Consider the following 17,012-nt stretch of genomic DNA (forward strand, 5'->3'; position numbering starts at 1 on the left):
TATTAGGGAGAGAGTTAGTTGGATGATGATATTAAGTAGGATGTCAATTACTCTAAAACGATCAAGATTCCCCTTACAAAAAAAACAACGTCAAGGTGCACACACTACCATCCGTTGGCCTCCTTTTTAACACTCAAAACCTCTATTTCATTTGCGACCAAAGTGACATCCTTCACAATAGGAGGGATGATTTATGGCGGAGCATCATCAATCCAAACACTAGGAGAAGAAAAAAAATAGCTAGTGAGGCAAGCTCATGTGCTACCATATTAGCTTCCTCAGCATATGATAACATTCATGAAAGATCGCTCCTCCATTGCCGACAAAGCTACTCCCTTTTTCATCGCCTTAATGACATCCATATTGTCAGAATTTACCAGCAATGTATTGCACCCCAAAGATTGAGGAAGGTTAAGCCCGATTTTAAATTTATAACTTCCGTAGATAATACATCCAAACACCATTCAACAGGATTTCGCATCCCATAAACTGCCCTGCTGAGTCACTACTTCGGTCTAATTGTGGCATCTTTGTTGAAGATTTGGGTTGAGGGTCTCAAATGCAAATTTTAAATACAATGGAGGTCAATTACCAAGAAGTACAAAGACTAAATTGCAGAGTGAACTATGTCTAAGGACTTAAACAGAACTAATCTACACGATATGGTAAGCCTGAGAACATATAACTGCGAAATATAGTTGTGAATATATAAATGAGGTAACGTTTGAGGAATCAAATGCAAAACAACCAAAGAAATTAGGTTCTCCATCCTTGGCGGGATTTGATGATCCATTGATTCTGTTTGCTTGGTGGGAGCATGTGTTAGTTCATTTAGGAGTACAGGCTAGTACGACTTGGGAGCACATATTAGTTCACTTTGGGAGCATAAATTTGTCCGGAAACAGTTCATCAAAATATATATCATGGGATCTAGTTTTGAAGATTTCGACATGAGAAATGTGATGGTGTAAACGGTTTGTAACTTTGCATTGCCTGGTTCACGGGAATTTTCATTTTAAAAAAGCAAGTTTACGAATAAAAAGAACAAGCAACCAACCTCCCATGGCAAAAAGTACAACTTAACCAGTAATTTCGGTAAGAGTAATGCTACACGTACAGACGAGTTACAAACTTTTACAAAAAGGATTAATTTGATTGGTCAATAGGTGGCGAGACGGCCCACTCCCCTTGAAAATTGGGAGGAAGGGGGGCAAGTTTATGATTGGTTAGTAGATGAAAAAAATCCTAATCAGCGTGTAATTATGTGTAACTCTTTGTATGTTTAGCATTATTGTTTCGGCAATCTCCGCGTAAACATGAAGGAGATTCAGTCCACGCGATCGATCGGAAACACAACAACACACTACATGCATGCATCCCCTCTTGCAAACTAAACACGCATCACATTTCTTATTATTCGAACCAAACAAAGAGGACTACGTACGTGCGTACGTAGCTACATACGTTCATCCGCGCACATACAAAGATCACATGAACTAAACCGGAGATTTATTTTATTCGAGAAGTACCCTGGAAGAAGCTAGCTTCCAGATCATGGCTCCTGCTTGCTAGCCAAGCCATAGCCAGCTAGCTAGCTAGTTGTGCACCTCAGTGCGGTCCATGGCCTCCGGGACGTCGTTGGCGGCCCGGCAGCACCGGATGCAGTCGCCGTGGTACCCACGGCGGCAGCAGCCCCACCGACCACACGGCCCGTAGCCGCCGCCCCCGCGGCCCGGGTACCCTCCGCCTCGGCCGCCGCCACCCCAGCCGTCCTGGACGCCGGCACCGTTGGTGTCCACCTTCCCCTCCTTGTCATCTGCACGCGATCACACATATAAGAAGTTATGAACACGTACGCACGCGAATGCTGAAAATTATAAGAGGTGAAGAGCAGGGAAGACAATGGAGCTCACGAGTTTGCTCGGAGGCCGCGGCGGCGAGGAGGACGGCCGACGCGAGGAGAACGGCGAGCACGAAGAGAGCCTTGGTGGACGCCATTACCGGTCGATCTAACAAGAGCTAGCTAGATGGTGCAGTGAAGAGTGGAGGATGCGTTGCTCGTTTGTGGAGAGTGATGAGGAGGGTGAGGCTATTTATAGCGTCAAGCGAGGGCACAGGTAAGCATGGGAACGGGAAGAGATGAGGAGTGGGCGAACGTGCATGCATGCAGCGATCAGATTCACGTGCATGCAGCGACCAGGCAATGCGAAGTCCTTCGACGGTTCGTGCAGATTCATATGCGCATCGTTGTGCACACACCAACACACGTATCCCTTACTTTGTTCCCCATGCGGATACTATACTTACTGACAATTTTTTAAATAAACTCATCATCCTCTGGGTCAACAAACTCCTCATCGGACGAATCCATCGTGTCTGTACAAATGTGAGAAAAAGTCTAATAAACGGTTCGGAGATTTATGACCTGTTCGGCAATCCACCAGCTCCGAAAATCTACGGAGTGGCTGTTTGCTCGCTTCAAGATTTTGAACTACAGCTCTGTCCGCTCCCGGAGCAGAGCTGTGGAGCGGAGTGCCACCAAACAGGCCCTTAATCAAGCAAATGGTGAGCGAGTTGCATGATGGCCAGAGTAGGGCATACCGGGGTGGGTGGGTGTGCGTGTGTGGGGGGGGGGGGGGGCACTCCGGGTAGGGGTAGCGGAGCCTAGGGTGGTCGCAGAATGGGGAGGGCGTAATGCAGACACAGACAGAATATGAGAGGAAAAAGGCGGGCCAGGGCGAGGGAATGGGGTTTTAGAGGCTTTCGGATAGCCCGGACAAATGGATTGTGTACAATTACACCGGCTTTTCTTCATTCGAGCGCTATCTGAACTGTTCGCCTGACCATATGAAACAATTTAGGGGTTCGATTGGAGAAGTTCTTACACGGTCATTAGGTGCTACTTGCCAATTTCAATGAGTACCAATTAACGACGTAGCTCGCATTGTGTCCGACGATTTTGTTACGTGCTCTCCCAAGTTAAATGGAATAAATGTGTTCCGTTTCAAAAAATAATAATGAGAGTGAATTCTACTTTTTACCCTGTAGTTGTACATTTCTGACACATATTACCTCATTTAGTGAAACTTCTATCGAAATATCAGACTTTGGAGACTTTTAACACGGTTTTACCTTGGTTTTGCATTTTTCTAGATAGGAAAGGCTTGTTGCGTCAATGATTCGTAAAAAATATGTAAAGATCGAAGGGCATCATTGACGATCATCTTCAGACTTTTCTTGTCCATCTGTTTCATTCCTCCTCCTCATCCACATATTATTGGACCTCGAACGTCACCTCACACCTTGCCTGATGGACACATGTCAGAAAACAACGATTTGAAGCTTCCAAAAAGGGTATTATAGACGAATTTTCACTCGATCGGATAATTAGTGTCCCAAATGTACAACTACAAGGTAAAAAGTGGAATTCACTCGAGAAAAAGGAAAAATCAATGGCAACAAATGGCGTACTGTACCCCCATGTACGTACGCGATCACATGGAGCACACAGCGGCACTGGTCCTACGACTACGAGCACACATCGGAGTGTCGGAGAGAGACCACTTCCCTTTGGCATCTCTGAATCGAAGTTTGAATTGGGTTGCCCCGCCTGCCTGCTTCTGATTCCCATGTTCGAGCCCATCATCCGTTGTCCTATCTGCACATACACGCATAACTTGGGCTGCTGCGGTGTCATTCAGCGAACCTACCCAGCTCACCAGGCTGCAAAACGAACCAGCTCGAACTCTGAAAAATACATTGATTAATAACCAGTAAAAAGTTCGGCTCGGTTCTTTTGTTTTGCTGGTTTGGCTCGGTAACAATTGTATCATGCTAGGAAAATTAGAATTATGCAAGGTTAACCTGTGTGCAACTGAGAAGGACTGAAGAATTGAACTACTCTTTCCGTTCCTAGAGAATTCAATAAGAGATTACATACGGAGCAAAATAAGTGGATCTACACTCTAAAGTATGACTATATACTCCCTCCGTAAACTAATATAAGAGCTTTTAGATCACAACTTTTTAATGATCTAAAAGCTCTTATATTAGTTTACGGAGGGAGTACATCCGTATGTAGTTTGTACTGAAATTTCTAAAAAAGACTTGTACTCCCTCCGTCTCATAATGTAAGACGTTTTTTGACAGGGAGTATATACAACATGTGTAAGAGAGTGATGCTCGTGTTCGGTTAGCCAAGTTTATACTGTACTTGCACTTGATGAATGTCTCGATGGCGCTGAATAAAACAACCATTCAACAGCACCAGCTACCAACTGTTAGTCGACCATTACTCACTAGTCACTACTGCTCACTGTCAGCAGAGCAAACGCTCGAGGACTGTTGCTGTATCACGTGTCAGGATATGATACTCTGCGGTAGTCCTGAAGCCGCACAGTCAAGGAAATTTTCAACTAGATGGATCGCCAATCCTGCATGGAGAAGGACTCTGAACCCGCACATGCCATAGCACCATCGCAATTTATATACACAAGTAGAGAGGGACTCCTGATGGACAATTTAAGTGCTCCAACCAAGTTAAAAGACAAGCAAAATCGGCTCGTTTTCCGCCATATAGCAAGGAAGCAACCTTGACATCAGAAGCAGGGCAACGGAAGGGCTCTGGCGTGATCAGTCAGTAGGAAGAAGTTGAGTGTTTGATTTCCAACAACGTCGGAGCGCTCAATCGCGGGGCTGCAGCCTTGATATGTACTCGTCATACAGCTTCGCTGCTCCCTCCAAATCGCCGAGATCAGCGCAGCAGTCGGCTATCGCGCCGTAGGCCTCGGTGCAGCCAGAATCCTCGCCGGTCTCCTTTGATAGCGCCAGAACCTTGTAGTACCAGCTCATTGCTTCTCTGTACTGTCCCAACCTTTGCAGTGATGCGCCTAAGACAATAAATACCAAGCAAAATGAGGCGTCACAGTGGTTTGTTTACCAACAAACAATTAAGGTTAGTCTAAGCTGTCTCTAAATGAAGCACATGGCAGAAATCTGAACAAACACACACACATGGAAAAGGTAGGTACATACAGATGTTCAAAGGGGACAGAGAAATGGTAATGTTTTCCAAGGGCATCGAATTTCTGTTATGTAAAAATGGAGAGTGCATCAATTCTAGGTCGATATAAATCTTGCTACTATACTTCAAATCAGTACTTGCTTAAAAGTAATTCCTGGTATATGCAAAAGTGAATGCCCCAAATTATGAAAGCAAACATACATGCAGATAAGATAATAATCCTCTCATGCACAGCTAAAGTGCAGAATCCCCATCTATTGGGACAAATAGGATGATGTTTTACTTACAAGTTTATTACTCTACGTGCAATTGCTCATTATGATTCCGTGCACTACAGAATCTATTCAAGTATGGAGCAGGAATACAATTGCTTGCAGGAGTAACTTAAACGTAAGGATGGGGAAAATGCAACCTAGCTGAAACAAAATCATACATTACACTTATTTCTTGGGATATTCAGACATTCTGCTATTCTACAAGTTAGTCACCAACACTGTAGCGGCCTAACCACAGAATTATACTTACAATGGTGGAGGGTCAGTATTAATTAAATGCACTTTTGTTTATCAGTGAACAAAAACAATGTGATGCATGATTTTGATTATCAGGAACGGGAAGAAATAAACCTAATCCCCGCGCAGCTTTCTTCTCCTCAAAGCGATCCCCTATGCTTTCTGCAAGCTCCAGAGCCGTCTTGAACTCCACTACCGCCTTATCAAGGTCCTGATTCCTCATATAATTCTTCCCATTTTTCAAATTTACCACCAACTGCTGCTTCCTGGGATCAACAATAACCTCAATTTCTCCTGCTCTCCCTACAGGCGCATAAGTAAGGCCAGGAGCAAACGATTCAATCTGCGCCTGCCTTCTAAGAGCAGTATTAATCTGACGAAGTTGATTGTTCAATCGCTTCAGTTCGTCCTTTCTTTGCCGTGCTAATAATCCTAGAATGTAACATCGGAGAGGGAAAAAAAAATAGCACAGCATGAAACGTCTCTCTTCATCAACTATACATAATAGATACTATCAGTTATGCCTGTGGGCATTGGTTTGAGCGTCTTACCACCCACGGCAGCTCCTATTAGAGCGACGGCAATGAAAATCGGCATATTGGCAAAAGAACTAGTTGGTTGACATGTCTCAGCTGATGCCTCAAGAGGCATTATGAGCATCGACATTGTTGAAAGAACAGCAGTTTTCAGCAGGCTAGCATGCGCAGTTTTCTGCAGGCATAGATTATACAGGCAGATAGTAAAGCACAGTCAATAGCAGAGCTGCATCACAACGTAACGGAAAAAACAGAGTAACAACTAACAACATAAGTAAAGAATGTACATTCTGAACATGATTGTGATTCACTCTTGAAATGCTACCACTAAAAGTTGCTTCAAAATATGATGGCTGTGTTCGCTGTGCTCCCACGCAAGAACATGGCGCGTCTCCCTCGGGCGGGAGAAACCTCGTTTATTTTAGCTGCCCAGCAGAATTTTTTTTTTACCAATGCCTGGAATTGGAGTCCCTATCTATCCCACAGTCCACAGCCATGTTCATAGACTCTCACCAAGAAACGCAATGCTCTATTTGGGTGCTTGGGCATCAGTTCACTAACTCTACAGTTTACACCATGACTGAATTCATTTGGTTATCTTGAGTCCATAGCAACCCAAACCCCAAAGAATCGTTCGTACCTGGTGATCAGCAAGGATTAGCCCGAGCGCGCGCGTCATCTGCCACGCCTCCCCATTGCTGGCATCGAGGTGCGCGAAAACGCCGCCGCCACCGCCGCGAGCCCGATGAAGGGGCAGGGGACCGAATCGGAGCGGAACCGCCGCGTCTGCTCCCACATGGAGACGGCGGCATGAATAAATCGATGCGACGCTATCAGAGTGGCATATATGTATAGTAGAATCGGGAGCGTTAAGAGTACGAGGGGCTCACCGCAGAGACGGCCGACGCCGGCGACACGGACGGGTAGAAGAAGAGAGGGACCGGGAGGGCGTCGGTAAGGGTGGCCGGCGCGGCGGTGGGCTGCCGCGCCCCGGTAAGAGGCCGCCGCCTGCATCGCCGGCTCCGGCGGCGCCTCGCGTTGGCTAAGCGGCCGTAGGTGTGGAAGAGTGGGGAACTGGGGGATGGTGGTGTCACGTGACACGCGCCTGCTGAATTGGAACGGCTTGGGAGGTGTGAATGGGCCCGTGGGCTGTGGCACATAGTTTCAGTTCTACCTCCGTCTTTGACTTGCTAGCCGGATAATCCTATTCGAACGCTTTTTTTTTAAGAAACACTAACTTTATTAATAGTCATAACAATTACAGGTACACTGATGTGAACCTAAGATCAAAGAAATACAAAGTAACTCTTATGGCTAAGACTTACAATAAAATCTCTTGTAAACACCTTATTTGCGGTATCAATCTTTGCTCGAAAAAGTACTCCAAAGACTTCAGTAAAGAGTCCGCAATTAGACGCATATAGGTACCTACTTAGCGACCGAGCGCATAAACCCGCAGGCGTTATGTACATTTTGGGCCGGCTCGTTCACTTTTTTCGGTTCTGTACCGGTTTTTTGTGTGTTCTTTCTTATGGTATTTTTTCGCCCTTTACTTTATTTTTCAAGTTTTTGTATTTTTCCCTGTTTGTTCTTAATTTTAGTTCCATTTTTACTTTTTATTAATTGTTTATAAATCATAAATATTTTTCAGATTCGCCGACCATTATTATGAAATCATGAACTTTTTTCAATTTGTGAACATTTTTTTTACAAATTTATGAATATTTTTTTGAAAACCCGGAACATTTTTTGTGAATCGGCAAACATTTACTAAAATTGGGGAAATATTTAGGAAATTCATGAAGATTGTTTTTCTTTGAAGAATTGTTTTCAATTGCATGATTATTTTCTATATTGATAAACTTTTTCTGTAATTCATAAACATTCTCTGGATTTTCAAATGCTTTTTCAGAAATCATGAACATTGCCGAATTCACAAACATCTTTTAAAATTCACTAGCATTTTCTTAATACACAAACATTTTTCCAAAATCGTGAACATTTTTTCAAAATCGTGATCATTTTTTGAATTTGCAAAAAATGAGCACACGGTCATTTTATGATTTGTTGCATAAAAAAAGGCAGTTTAGAACTTTTTGAAATATGTAATTATCTCTACTACTTAAGAAGAACGTAAGGTTCCCATTTCACCTTTATTCCCGCCACCCCTTCGTCCAGCCTGTATGATAATCAATCACCTTAATTTACTTACCTTCTGAACCAATTTCACTTTTTTTTGAAACGGAGGCAAAAGATTTGCCTCGTCGATTAATTAAGAAGAAGAGAATTTCCCGGTTAATTAACAGAAAACCGGACGAAAACCGATACATATAGATCATATGCGGACTACTCGCTAAGAAAGAAACTCCATGGCCTCACGGTCAACCCAACAAACGTACCTAACACGCAACAACCACAAACCCTCGCACTTCTATGTCGCAAAGAAACCCTCAACAAAACCAATGTTGAATACATCAGACGCCAAGAAATCCACGTAGACGAGCCACTCGGAGATGGAGAACGAAGAGACTGAGTATCCTCCATTAAGCAGCCGCAGACGCCTTATCAATGGCGCCACTCTTCTTACCTATGTTTCTGAGAGCCTTCTTCACCTTCTTTATTTTGCCTATAGAAACCTCATCCACTAGGAGGCAAGCAATCACATTGCGAGACCCAGGACAAGTTGCCTCCAAGGAGGCGAGCAAACGGTCAAGCTTTTTCACGAAGACCACCTCGTCAATACGTGCCAACATAGCGTCACTGTCAAAAGATGGGCGACCGAATAGGCTTCGGCGCCTCAGAAGTAGCTGCCAAAGCATCTATCTCATCAACCTCGGCACCCACGGATGCCACCTGGGCAACAACCTCAGGTGAGAGAGCAACAACAACGTCCAAACCTCCACGGTCCACATAGGCGAGTGGCTGACTGGGCTCCAACGACAATGGTGAGGTCGCAGTCGGCATCGCCAAGTCCCCTCCAAGCGACCCCATCTCCTAAGGAAGCACCGTCGAAATAGGCGAAGTGGGTTTCCCACAAAGTTTCTGCAACTCAGGCATAATCTGCAGCACCGGAGCCACGACCTCGACAACGGCTTCCCTCCCAGAAGCAATCGACACGACGGGCAACGGCAACCGACAAGATGTAGCACAAGGGGAGAGATCTCCATACATGCCTGCTTCCCCATCGGTAGAACCAACCAGGATCTCAGGGGACGAGAACAAATCAGGGGCAACCCCAATCTGAAACTCAGGCAGCGAAGACACATCCGGCACCACCTCAAGTTTGGCGAGAGTGGCCTCCGCCCTCACCAAAACACTCCCGACTCGCGCAACACAGTCACGAAGCTCAGTGCGAAGCAGCTCAGTCTCCTCCGCCAACCCGACTTGTTGAGCCGAGACAAACTGGAACTGCACGTCTGTCATGGAGACATCACTGGTGGATGGAGGCGGTGGAGCATGACATTGGGCCGGTGAAGCTTGGTGGACATGCTTCTTAGCACAGCAGAAGCGGGCGATGTGCCCAGATCGAAGGCAGTTCGTGCATCGGATTCGATCCCTGCAGGAGTGTGCATAGTGACCTCAACAGAGGCATAGGAAACACATGTCTCTCAACCACGCCGGCGGAGGATGCCACATATTGATAGCAGGGCGATGGAAAGGAACGGAAGTCGAGCGGCGCCCTCTCGAGACAAGCTGCCATCCCGCCAATGCATTTCCACTTGGAGCTTGAGACACAGGGGCTTCCGGCGATGCCTCGCGGTCGAAACATCCTCTCCAATCTCCCCCAACCTGGACGCACTGGAGGCGCCTGAATGACGTGTCCGTCACCCGCAACAGCATCGTGGGAAGTTACAGCAGTGGGCACTCCGTTGTCCTCGTCCGAAACGGGGCCATCAGAGGCAGCTCCCTGAAGGCTGTTGTATCCAGCAGCAACGACGGCCGGCGTGGTACGCGTCGGAGTTGCCAGGACCAGATCGGACCGGGTCGGCATCTTGGTTGTGGAGGGAAGCTTGCGTGAGGCAAAGCGTCCCCGCACTGCCGGGTCGGCCTTGCGGGAGGCGAGGTAGGCTGCAGCGACGTCTTCGGCAGAGGGTGACAACGGATGGGCTGGGGCAGCGTCGACAGAAGGAGCCTGAGAGGCCAGTATCGTTGGAGCGGGAGCGTCGACAGGAGCAACCGAGGTGGCCTCCACCGCCCGAGCGGGGTCGCTGGCAGGAGGAGCCGGAGAGGCCCGAGCGACTGCCAACATTGTAGCGGGGAGGACATCGGCCAGAGGGGCCGTGGCGGCCGCCGACGTTGGAGCGTGGGGAGCCATGACAGCTTGACGGACGGGGAGGAGAGCTGGCGGAGGAGAGAGAGCACGCGACGGGGATTCCGAATCTGGTCTCGCTGGACGCGGAGCAGGCCAGAGCCAGGAGATCAGGCCGGCGACGGCCGCGCGGCCACGCGCGCGAGCGCTTTCGCCATAGCTCCACCGAGATTTGTTTTACCTTGTTCAATTCCACTTTAATATACTTACTAAACTTCTGATCAAAATACAAGGTAATTCACGGGCAGAATTTAATGAACATTTATTTACACAATCGTATTATTATTGACAGGTAAATCACAAGCTAACGTACTAGAATATTTCTATCCCATTGTAACGTATGGGCATTGTTCTAGTTTAAAGAAGAAAAAAAGGAAAGCAAAAAAACAGGGCGCCACACACATGAACCGGCCAAAAGAAGCGCGCGGGGGAAGGGGGGTGTGCACTGGCACGTTCGCCGATGCCTTGCGTGCCAAATAGGAGGTCCCTTACTGGCCCGCTCGTATTTTGGGTCATATTTTGACAATGATTTCAACTAATATAATATAAGTTATGCGTAGCAAAATTAATATCATTGAATACTATCTTCAATTATGAATCCAATAATATTTTTTTTTCTATGACATGCATAAACATTTTTCTAGTTAAATATGTGGTCAAACTTTTTTTTACGGGAAAAAATGTGGTCGAACTTTGATCCAAAATCCGATAGGTATTAATACCACGTAAGGAAATGGAGGACGTAGATGACATAGATAGTTGAGAAAGAGAGAGTGTATTTTCACTTCCGTAGAAAGTCTCCTTTTTACGAAAAGGATTAAAATCTATTATAAAAATTCATCGGAAGTACAAAACATCTCAAACATAATAAAAATTAGAAGAACGCCCGTGTGTTGCAACAGGACCACATTAATTTTAAGAGTTTAATATTAATATCATACATATCAAGTGACACTGGCGATCTTTTTGGCCATCAAATCCTCACACACACACACTCTCTTCCTCCCTCTTCCTCACTCTCTCCTCTTCTCCTTCTCTCTCTCTCTCTAACACACACACACCCATCTTATTAGGTAAGGGACCATAATTCATCTATTTCACACACACACTAGTGCATAACAATATGGATCATGTGTATTATATTTGCCACCACAACTAAGGGCCCGCTTCCAAATGCGTCTGCGCGCCGGCCACCCACGCCGGGTCCTTTAAGTGCCGCTTCCACCGCACCAACTCCCAGGACCACGGCAACGGCCAGGGCCAGGGAAGCCGCCCTTCTTCACCCCCTTCACTGGTCACGGCCAACACGGTGCCGCGGCACCCGGCCTCGCCGTCCTCGTCCTCCGGCACCATCGTGACCCAGTGACGTAGCGCAAGCATCGGCCTCGAGAATCAAGAACTGTAACACCCCAAGAATCATGCTACAGTAACTCCACACTAATGATTCCAAGTAATCATCATTATGCCCTAAGAAAAACAATTAATAAATATTTAAACCTCAAATTCAAATTTAAAGTTAAGTTAAATTATTATTTATCCAAACAGAGAATAAGAAAATGTTCGAGTTGTTGCATATATTCACTGAGTAATTTTCATGTAGAAAAGAAAATCATTTTAATCACCAATTTAATCCCAAGTAAAATATAAAGGACCCGACAACAACTAAAATCGCCATTTCAAAATAAACAAATGTTTATGTATTTCCAAACCACTTGAAATCTTGTGTGCTAGCTCAAAAAATTGCCTACTATTTATGTGACATGTTTTGGAATCAGAAAAACTAATTCAGTATTAAATTAAAAATACAAAATGGTGGATAAAATGCAAAATAGAAAAATTAGAAAGAAGGAAAAGAGGCTAAGTGCGCACGGTGCACTAGAAGCCTAGTGCTACAGTAGCACGGCCCAAGCCCACCATGGCCTTTTCCCCCTTCCTCTGTTCTCTGTACAGAAGAGGAGACAGGGGCCATGGCGTGGCGGCCATCCCACGGTGCCATGGCCGGATGGCCACCACGTCGACTCTCCTCGGCCAAACCCTAGCTCGCCCTCATCCTTTCCCCCTTCTTTTCCCCATCGGCTCCCTCCTCTTCCTCTCGAATCCGAGCTCAAACAAATCATGGTGACCGCTGCCTCACCATCGTTTCCGCGGCCACCGTCGTCGCTGTCGCTCGGGATTACGCCCAGGAGGTTCGCCTCGCTCGACCTCGTCCGTTCTGGGCAGCGGAGCAAGCCGGGCCGCCTCTACGCTCGCCATCGTCGTCTTCTTCGTCGCATACGTCGTCGTCCGTCGTCGATTACCGCCGTTCCGGTCAACCCCGACTCTCCCGACCTAACCATCCGCATCACAGTGAGATGCTCCTCCCTATCCCCCTCGCCTCGCTGTCGATACATCGCCGTAGACCCGTGCCCGCCCGAGGCCGCCATGGCCGGAGTTCCGCGTCCGTGCGCGCACAGCCACTCCTGGCCTGCTCGCGTTGCCCCTCCTACCGCCGCCCGTCGCGAGCGACCACGCATGCGCTCGTCCGCCTACACTGCCCGCGCTGCACCTTGCCTGCCGCCGCTCGCCGTTCCCAGCCGCTGCTCGTTGAACTGCTGCGCTGTTGCTACTGCTGATGCCATGCCGCTGCCGTTTGCTGCTGCTAATGCTGCTTTGACGCTGCTGCTCTTCATGCTGCGTTAGCTACTGCTGCTGCTGATGTGCTACTCTACTACCGCTCCTAGCCACTACTGCTGAAGTTTGCTGATGCTTGCTAGATGCAGTTGTTCTGCTCCTACGGCTGACCATGGCCATGGCCAGTGTGTGCGTGAGTGCGTAGTGTGTAGGCACCACAGCCCTGTGTGGCCGGCTATGCCACACCCTGGCCATCCTTTTAGTTAGTTTAATTAGTAGTACTATCTAATTTGTACAATAGTAGATGACATGTGGACCCACTAATGGTTTAGAGAAAAACAAATTTAAAATAATTGTCTAAGTCAATGACATGTGGCCCCATACACTGTTCATATATTGACTAGTCAACCTTTGATTGGGTCAACCCAATCCCAGGCCTCACCATCATACACTATGCTAGAATAGCACTAGGAGACAAAATTATTTTACTGTTTAATTTTGAAATATAAATAAATTCAAAAAATAATTAAAACTTTGAAAATTAATGGAAAAATAACCGTAGCTCGTATGAAAATACTTTGTACATGAAAGTTGCTTAGAACAACGAGACAAATCTGAATACGTAGTCCGTTCGTATGCCACACATCCCTAGCATAGCAAACATGCAACCTCCGCCTCCGGTTTGACTGTCCGAAAACGTCAAACACTGGGAATACTTTCCTGTATGTTTTCCCCCTTCGCCGGTATCACATATCCTTGCGTTAGATCACCCCTGGCACCGCGTATTGCCTTGGTATATTTTGTGATGCTTTGTTTGCTTCGTATTTACTGTTTCTTCCCCCTCTTCTTCTCCGGTAGACCCCGAAACCGACGCTGATGCCACTGAGTACGACTACGTCACCGACGACCCTTCTTCCTGTACAAAAGAGCTTCCAGGCAAGCCCCCCCTCCCCCCTTGATCAACCAGATATCTCCCACTCTTTTCTCTCTTATTCTTGCATTAGGTTTGCTACCGTTGTTGATTCGATAGCTCCTATTCTGTTGCATAGCCTGTCATTGTTGCTACTATTGTTACCTTTACCTGCAATCCTAAATGTTTAGTATATGATGCTAGTTTTCCATCAATGGCCCTATATTCTTGTCCGTCTGCCATGCTATACTATTGGGCTGTGATCACTCGGGAGGTGATCACGGGTATATACATACATACTATACAAGTGGTGATTAAAGTCAGGTCGGCTCATAGAGTACCCGCATGTGATTCCGGTGTGGGGGCTGAAAGGACAGGTGGCTCCATCCAGGTATGGTGGGCCTGAGTTCCCGACGACCCCCGACTGTTACTCTGTGGCAGAGGGACAGGGCAGGTGGAGACCACCTAGGAGAGAGGTGGGCATGGCCCTGGTCGGCATCCCCAGTTACTTCAAAATAACACGCTTAACAAGATCTTGGTATTTGATCTGAGTCTGGCCACTGGCCTATACACACTAACCAACTACGCGGGAACGGTTATGGGCACTCGACGTCGTGGTATCAGCCGAAGCCTTCGTGACGTCAACAACTGAGTGGCGCGCGCCGGGTTGGACCGCGTAATGCGACTTCCTTTGTAATGGAGGTTGCCAGGTCTGCTCACCGTCCGCGTACGCAACGTGCAGGTGTGCAATGGGCGATGGGCCCAGACCCCTGTGCGCATAGGATTTAGACCGGCGTGCTGACCTCTCTGTTGTGCCTAGGCGGGGCTGCGACGTGTTGATCTTCCGAGGCCAGACATGACCCAGAAAAGTGTGTCCGGCCAAAAGGGATCGAGCGTGTTGGGAAATGTGGTACACCCCTGCAGGGAAGTTTATCTATTCGAATAGTCGTGTCCCTCGGTAAAAGGACGACCCAGAGTTGTACCTTGACCTTATGACAACTAGAATCAGATACTTAATAAAATACACCCTTCCAAGTGCCAGATACAACCCGGTGATCGCTCTCTAACAGGGCGACGAGGGGAGGATCGCCGGGTAGGATTATGTACGCGATGATACTTGATGAACTTACCATCTACTCTCTTCTACATGCTGCAAGGTGGAGGTTGCTAGAAGCGTAGTCTTCGACAGGACTAGCTATCCCCCTCTTATTCTGGCATTCTGCAGTTCAGTCCACACATGCTACCCTTTTCCATTTGATACCAATGCATACATATGTGGTGTAGCTCCTTGCTTGCGAGTACTTTGGATGAGTACTCACGGTTGCTTTGCTCCCCCTTTTCCCCATTTCTGTACCCGGTATTTGCGACCAGATGATGAAGTCCAGGAGCCAGAGGATCCCGAGGATGATTTCTACATGGAGTTCGGTTTCGAGGAGTAGTTAGGAGGTCCCAGGCAGGAGGCCTTGCCTTTTCGATCTGTATCCCCGTTTGTGCTAGCCATCTTATGGCAACTTGTTTAACTTATGTCTATACTCAGATATTGTTGCTGAAGGAAATATGCCCTAGAGGCAATAATAAAGTTATTATTTATTTCCTTATTTCATGATAAATGTTTATTATTCATGCTAGAATTGTATTAACCGAAAACATAATACATGTGTGAATACATAGACAACCAGAGTGTCACTAGTATGCCTCTACTTGACTAGCTCGTTAATCAAAGATGGTTATGTTTCCTAACCATAGACAAAGAAGTTGTTATTTGATTAACAAGATCACATCATTAGTTGAATGATCTGATTGACATGACCCATTCCATTAGCTTAGCACCCGATTGTTTAATATGTTGCTATTGCTTTCTTCATGACTTATACATGTTCCTATGACTATGAGATTATGCAACTCCCGTTTGCCGGAGGAACACTTTGTGTGCTACCAAACGTCACAACGTAACTAGGTGATTATAAAGGAGCTCTATAGGTGTCTCCAAAGGTACATGTTGGGTTGGCGTATTTCGAGATTAGAATTTGTCACTCCGATTGTCGGAGAGGTATCTCTGGGCCCTCTCGATAATGCACATCACATAAGCCTTGCAAGCATTACAACTAATATGTTAGTTGCGAGATGATGTATTACGGAACGAGTAAAGAGACTTGCCGGTAACGAGGTTGAACTAGGTATTGGATACCGACGATCAAATCTCGGACAAGTAACATACCGATGACAAAGGGAACAACGTATGTTGTTATGCGGTCTGACCGATAAAGATCTTCGTAGAATATGTAGGAGCCAATATGGGCATCCAGGTCCCGCTATTGGTTATTGACCGGAGATGTGTCTCGGTCATGTCTACATTGTTCTCGAACCGTAGGGTCCGCACGCTTAAAGTTACGATGACAGTTATTATGAATTTATGCATTTTGATGTACCGAAGTTTGTTCGGAGTCCCGGATGTGATCACGGACATGACGAGGAGTCTCGAAATGGTCGAGACATAAAGATTGATATATTGGACGGCTATATTCAGACACCGGAATTGTTCCGGGTGATTTCGGAGAAAACCGGAGTGCCGGAGGGGTTACCGGAACCCCCCAGGGAAGTATTGGGCCTTAGTGGGCCTGAGGGGAGAGAGAGGGCTGCAGCCCAGGAGGTGGCGCCCCCCCATGGGGAGTACGAATTGGACTAGGAGGGGGGGGGCGGCCCCCCTTTCCCTCTCCCTCTCCCTCTCTTTCCTTCCCCCTCTCTCTTCCTAGTTGGACTAGGAAAGGGGAGTCCTACTCCCACTAGGAGGAGGACTCCCCCCTCCCTTTGGCGCACCCCATAGGGCCGGCCGGCCTCCCCCTTGCTCCTTTATATACGGGGGCAGGGGGGCACCCTAGTACACACAAGTTGATCTTCATGATCGTTCCTTAGCCGTGTGCGGTGCCCCCTCCACCATATTCCACCTCCGTCATATCGTGGCGGTGCTTAGGCGAAGCCCTGCGATGGTAGAACATCAAGATCGTCACCATGCCGTCGTGCTGACGGAACTCCTCCCCGAAGCTTTGCTGGATCGGAGCCCGGGGATCGTCATCGAGCTGTACGTGTGCTAAGAACTCGGAGGTGCCGGAGT

At 47.1% G+C, this 17,012-nt stretch overlaps 2 protein-coding genes across 2 annotated transcripts; both read right to left on the bottom strand.

Annotated features, from left to right (window-relative positions):
• Nucleotides 1-1,383: 1,383 nt before the first annotated feature.
• LOC123130317 (late embryogenesis abundant protein M17) lies at nucleotides 1,384-2,061 on the bottom strand. The gene is made up of 2 exons (XM_044550240.1): nucleotides 1,914-2,061; nucleotides 1,384-1,816 (listed from the first exon to the last, which is right to left on the bottom strand). Exons 1-2 carry the CDS (start codon nucleotides 1,996-1,998, stop codon nucleotides 1,596-1,598), a joined length of 306 nt encoding a protein of 101 aa, XP_044406175.1. The 5' UTR covers nucleotides 1,999-2,061; the 3' UTR covers nucleotides 1,384-1,595.
• Nucleotides 2,062-4,446: 2,385 nt separating this feature from the next.
• Nucleotides 4,447-7,164, bottom strand: LOC123132133 (protein FLUORESCENT IN BLUE LIGHT, chloroplastic). Its single transcript, XM_044551890.1, has 5 exons — nucleotides 6,962-7,164; nucleotides 6,712-6,857; nucleotides 6,087-6,246; nucleotides 5,650-5,967; nucleotides 4,447-4,889 (listed from the first exon to the last, which is right to left on the bottom strand). The coding sequence occupies exons 1-5, from the start codon at nucleotides 7,083-7,085 to the stop codon at nucleotides 4,684-4,686; spliced, it is 954 nt and encodes a 317-aa protein (XP_044407825.1). The 5' UTR covers nucleotides 7,086-7,164; the 3' UTR covers nucleotides 4,447-4,683.
• Nucleotides 7,165-17,012: the final 9,848 nt, after the last annotated feature.

Source organism: Triticum aestivum, chromosome 6A, assembly GCF_018294505.1.
Source record: "Triticum aestivum cultivar Chinese Spring chromosome 6A, IWGSC CS RefSeq v2.1, whole genome shotgun sequence".
NCBI lineage: Eukaryota > Viridiplantae > Streptophyta > Magnoliopsida > Poales > Poaceae > Triticum > Triticum aestivum.

Bases quoted from the DNA above. Each gene is read 5' to 3' on its own strand.
- LOC123132133 (XM_044551890.1), bottom strand. From the start codon at position 7,085: ATGCAGGCGGCGGCCTCTTACCGGGGCGCGGCAGCCCACCGCCGCGCC. The intron at 6,858-6,961 runs GTGAGCCCCTCG...ATGTGGGAGCAG, and splicing joins CGGCGTCGGCCGTCTCTGCG to ACGCGGCGGTTCCGCTCCGA. The intron at 5,968-6,086 runs GTAAGACGCTCA...GTTACATTCTAG, and splicing joins AATAGGAGCTGCCGTGGGTG to GATTATTAGCACGGCAAAGA.
- LOC123130317 (XM_044550240.1), bottom strand. From the start codon at position 1,998: ATGGCGTCCACCAAGGCTCTCTTCGTGCTCGCCGTTCTCCTCGCGTCG. The intron at 1,817-1,913 runs GTGAGCTCCATT...GATCGCGTGCAG, and splicing joins CGCGGCCTCCGAGCAAACTC to ATGACAAGGAGGGGAAGGTG.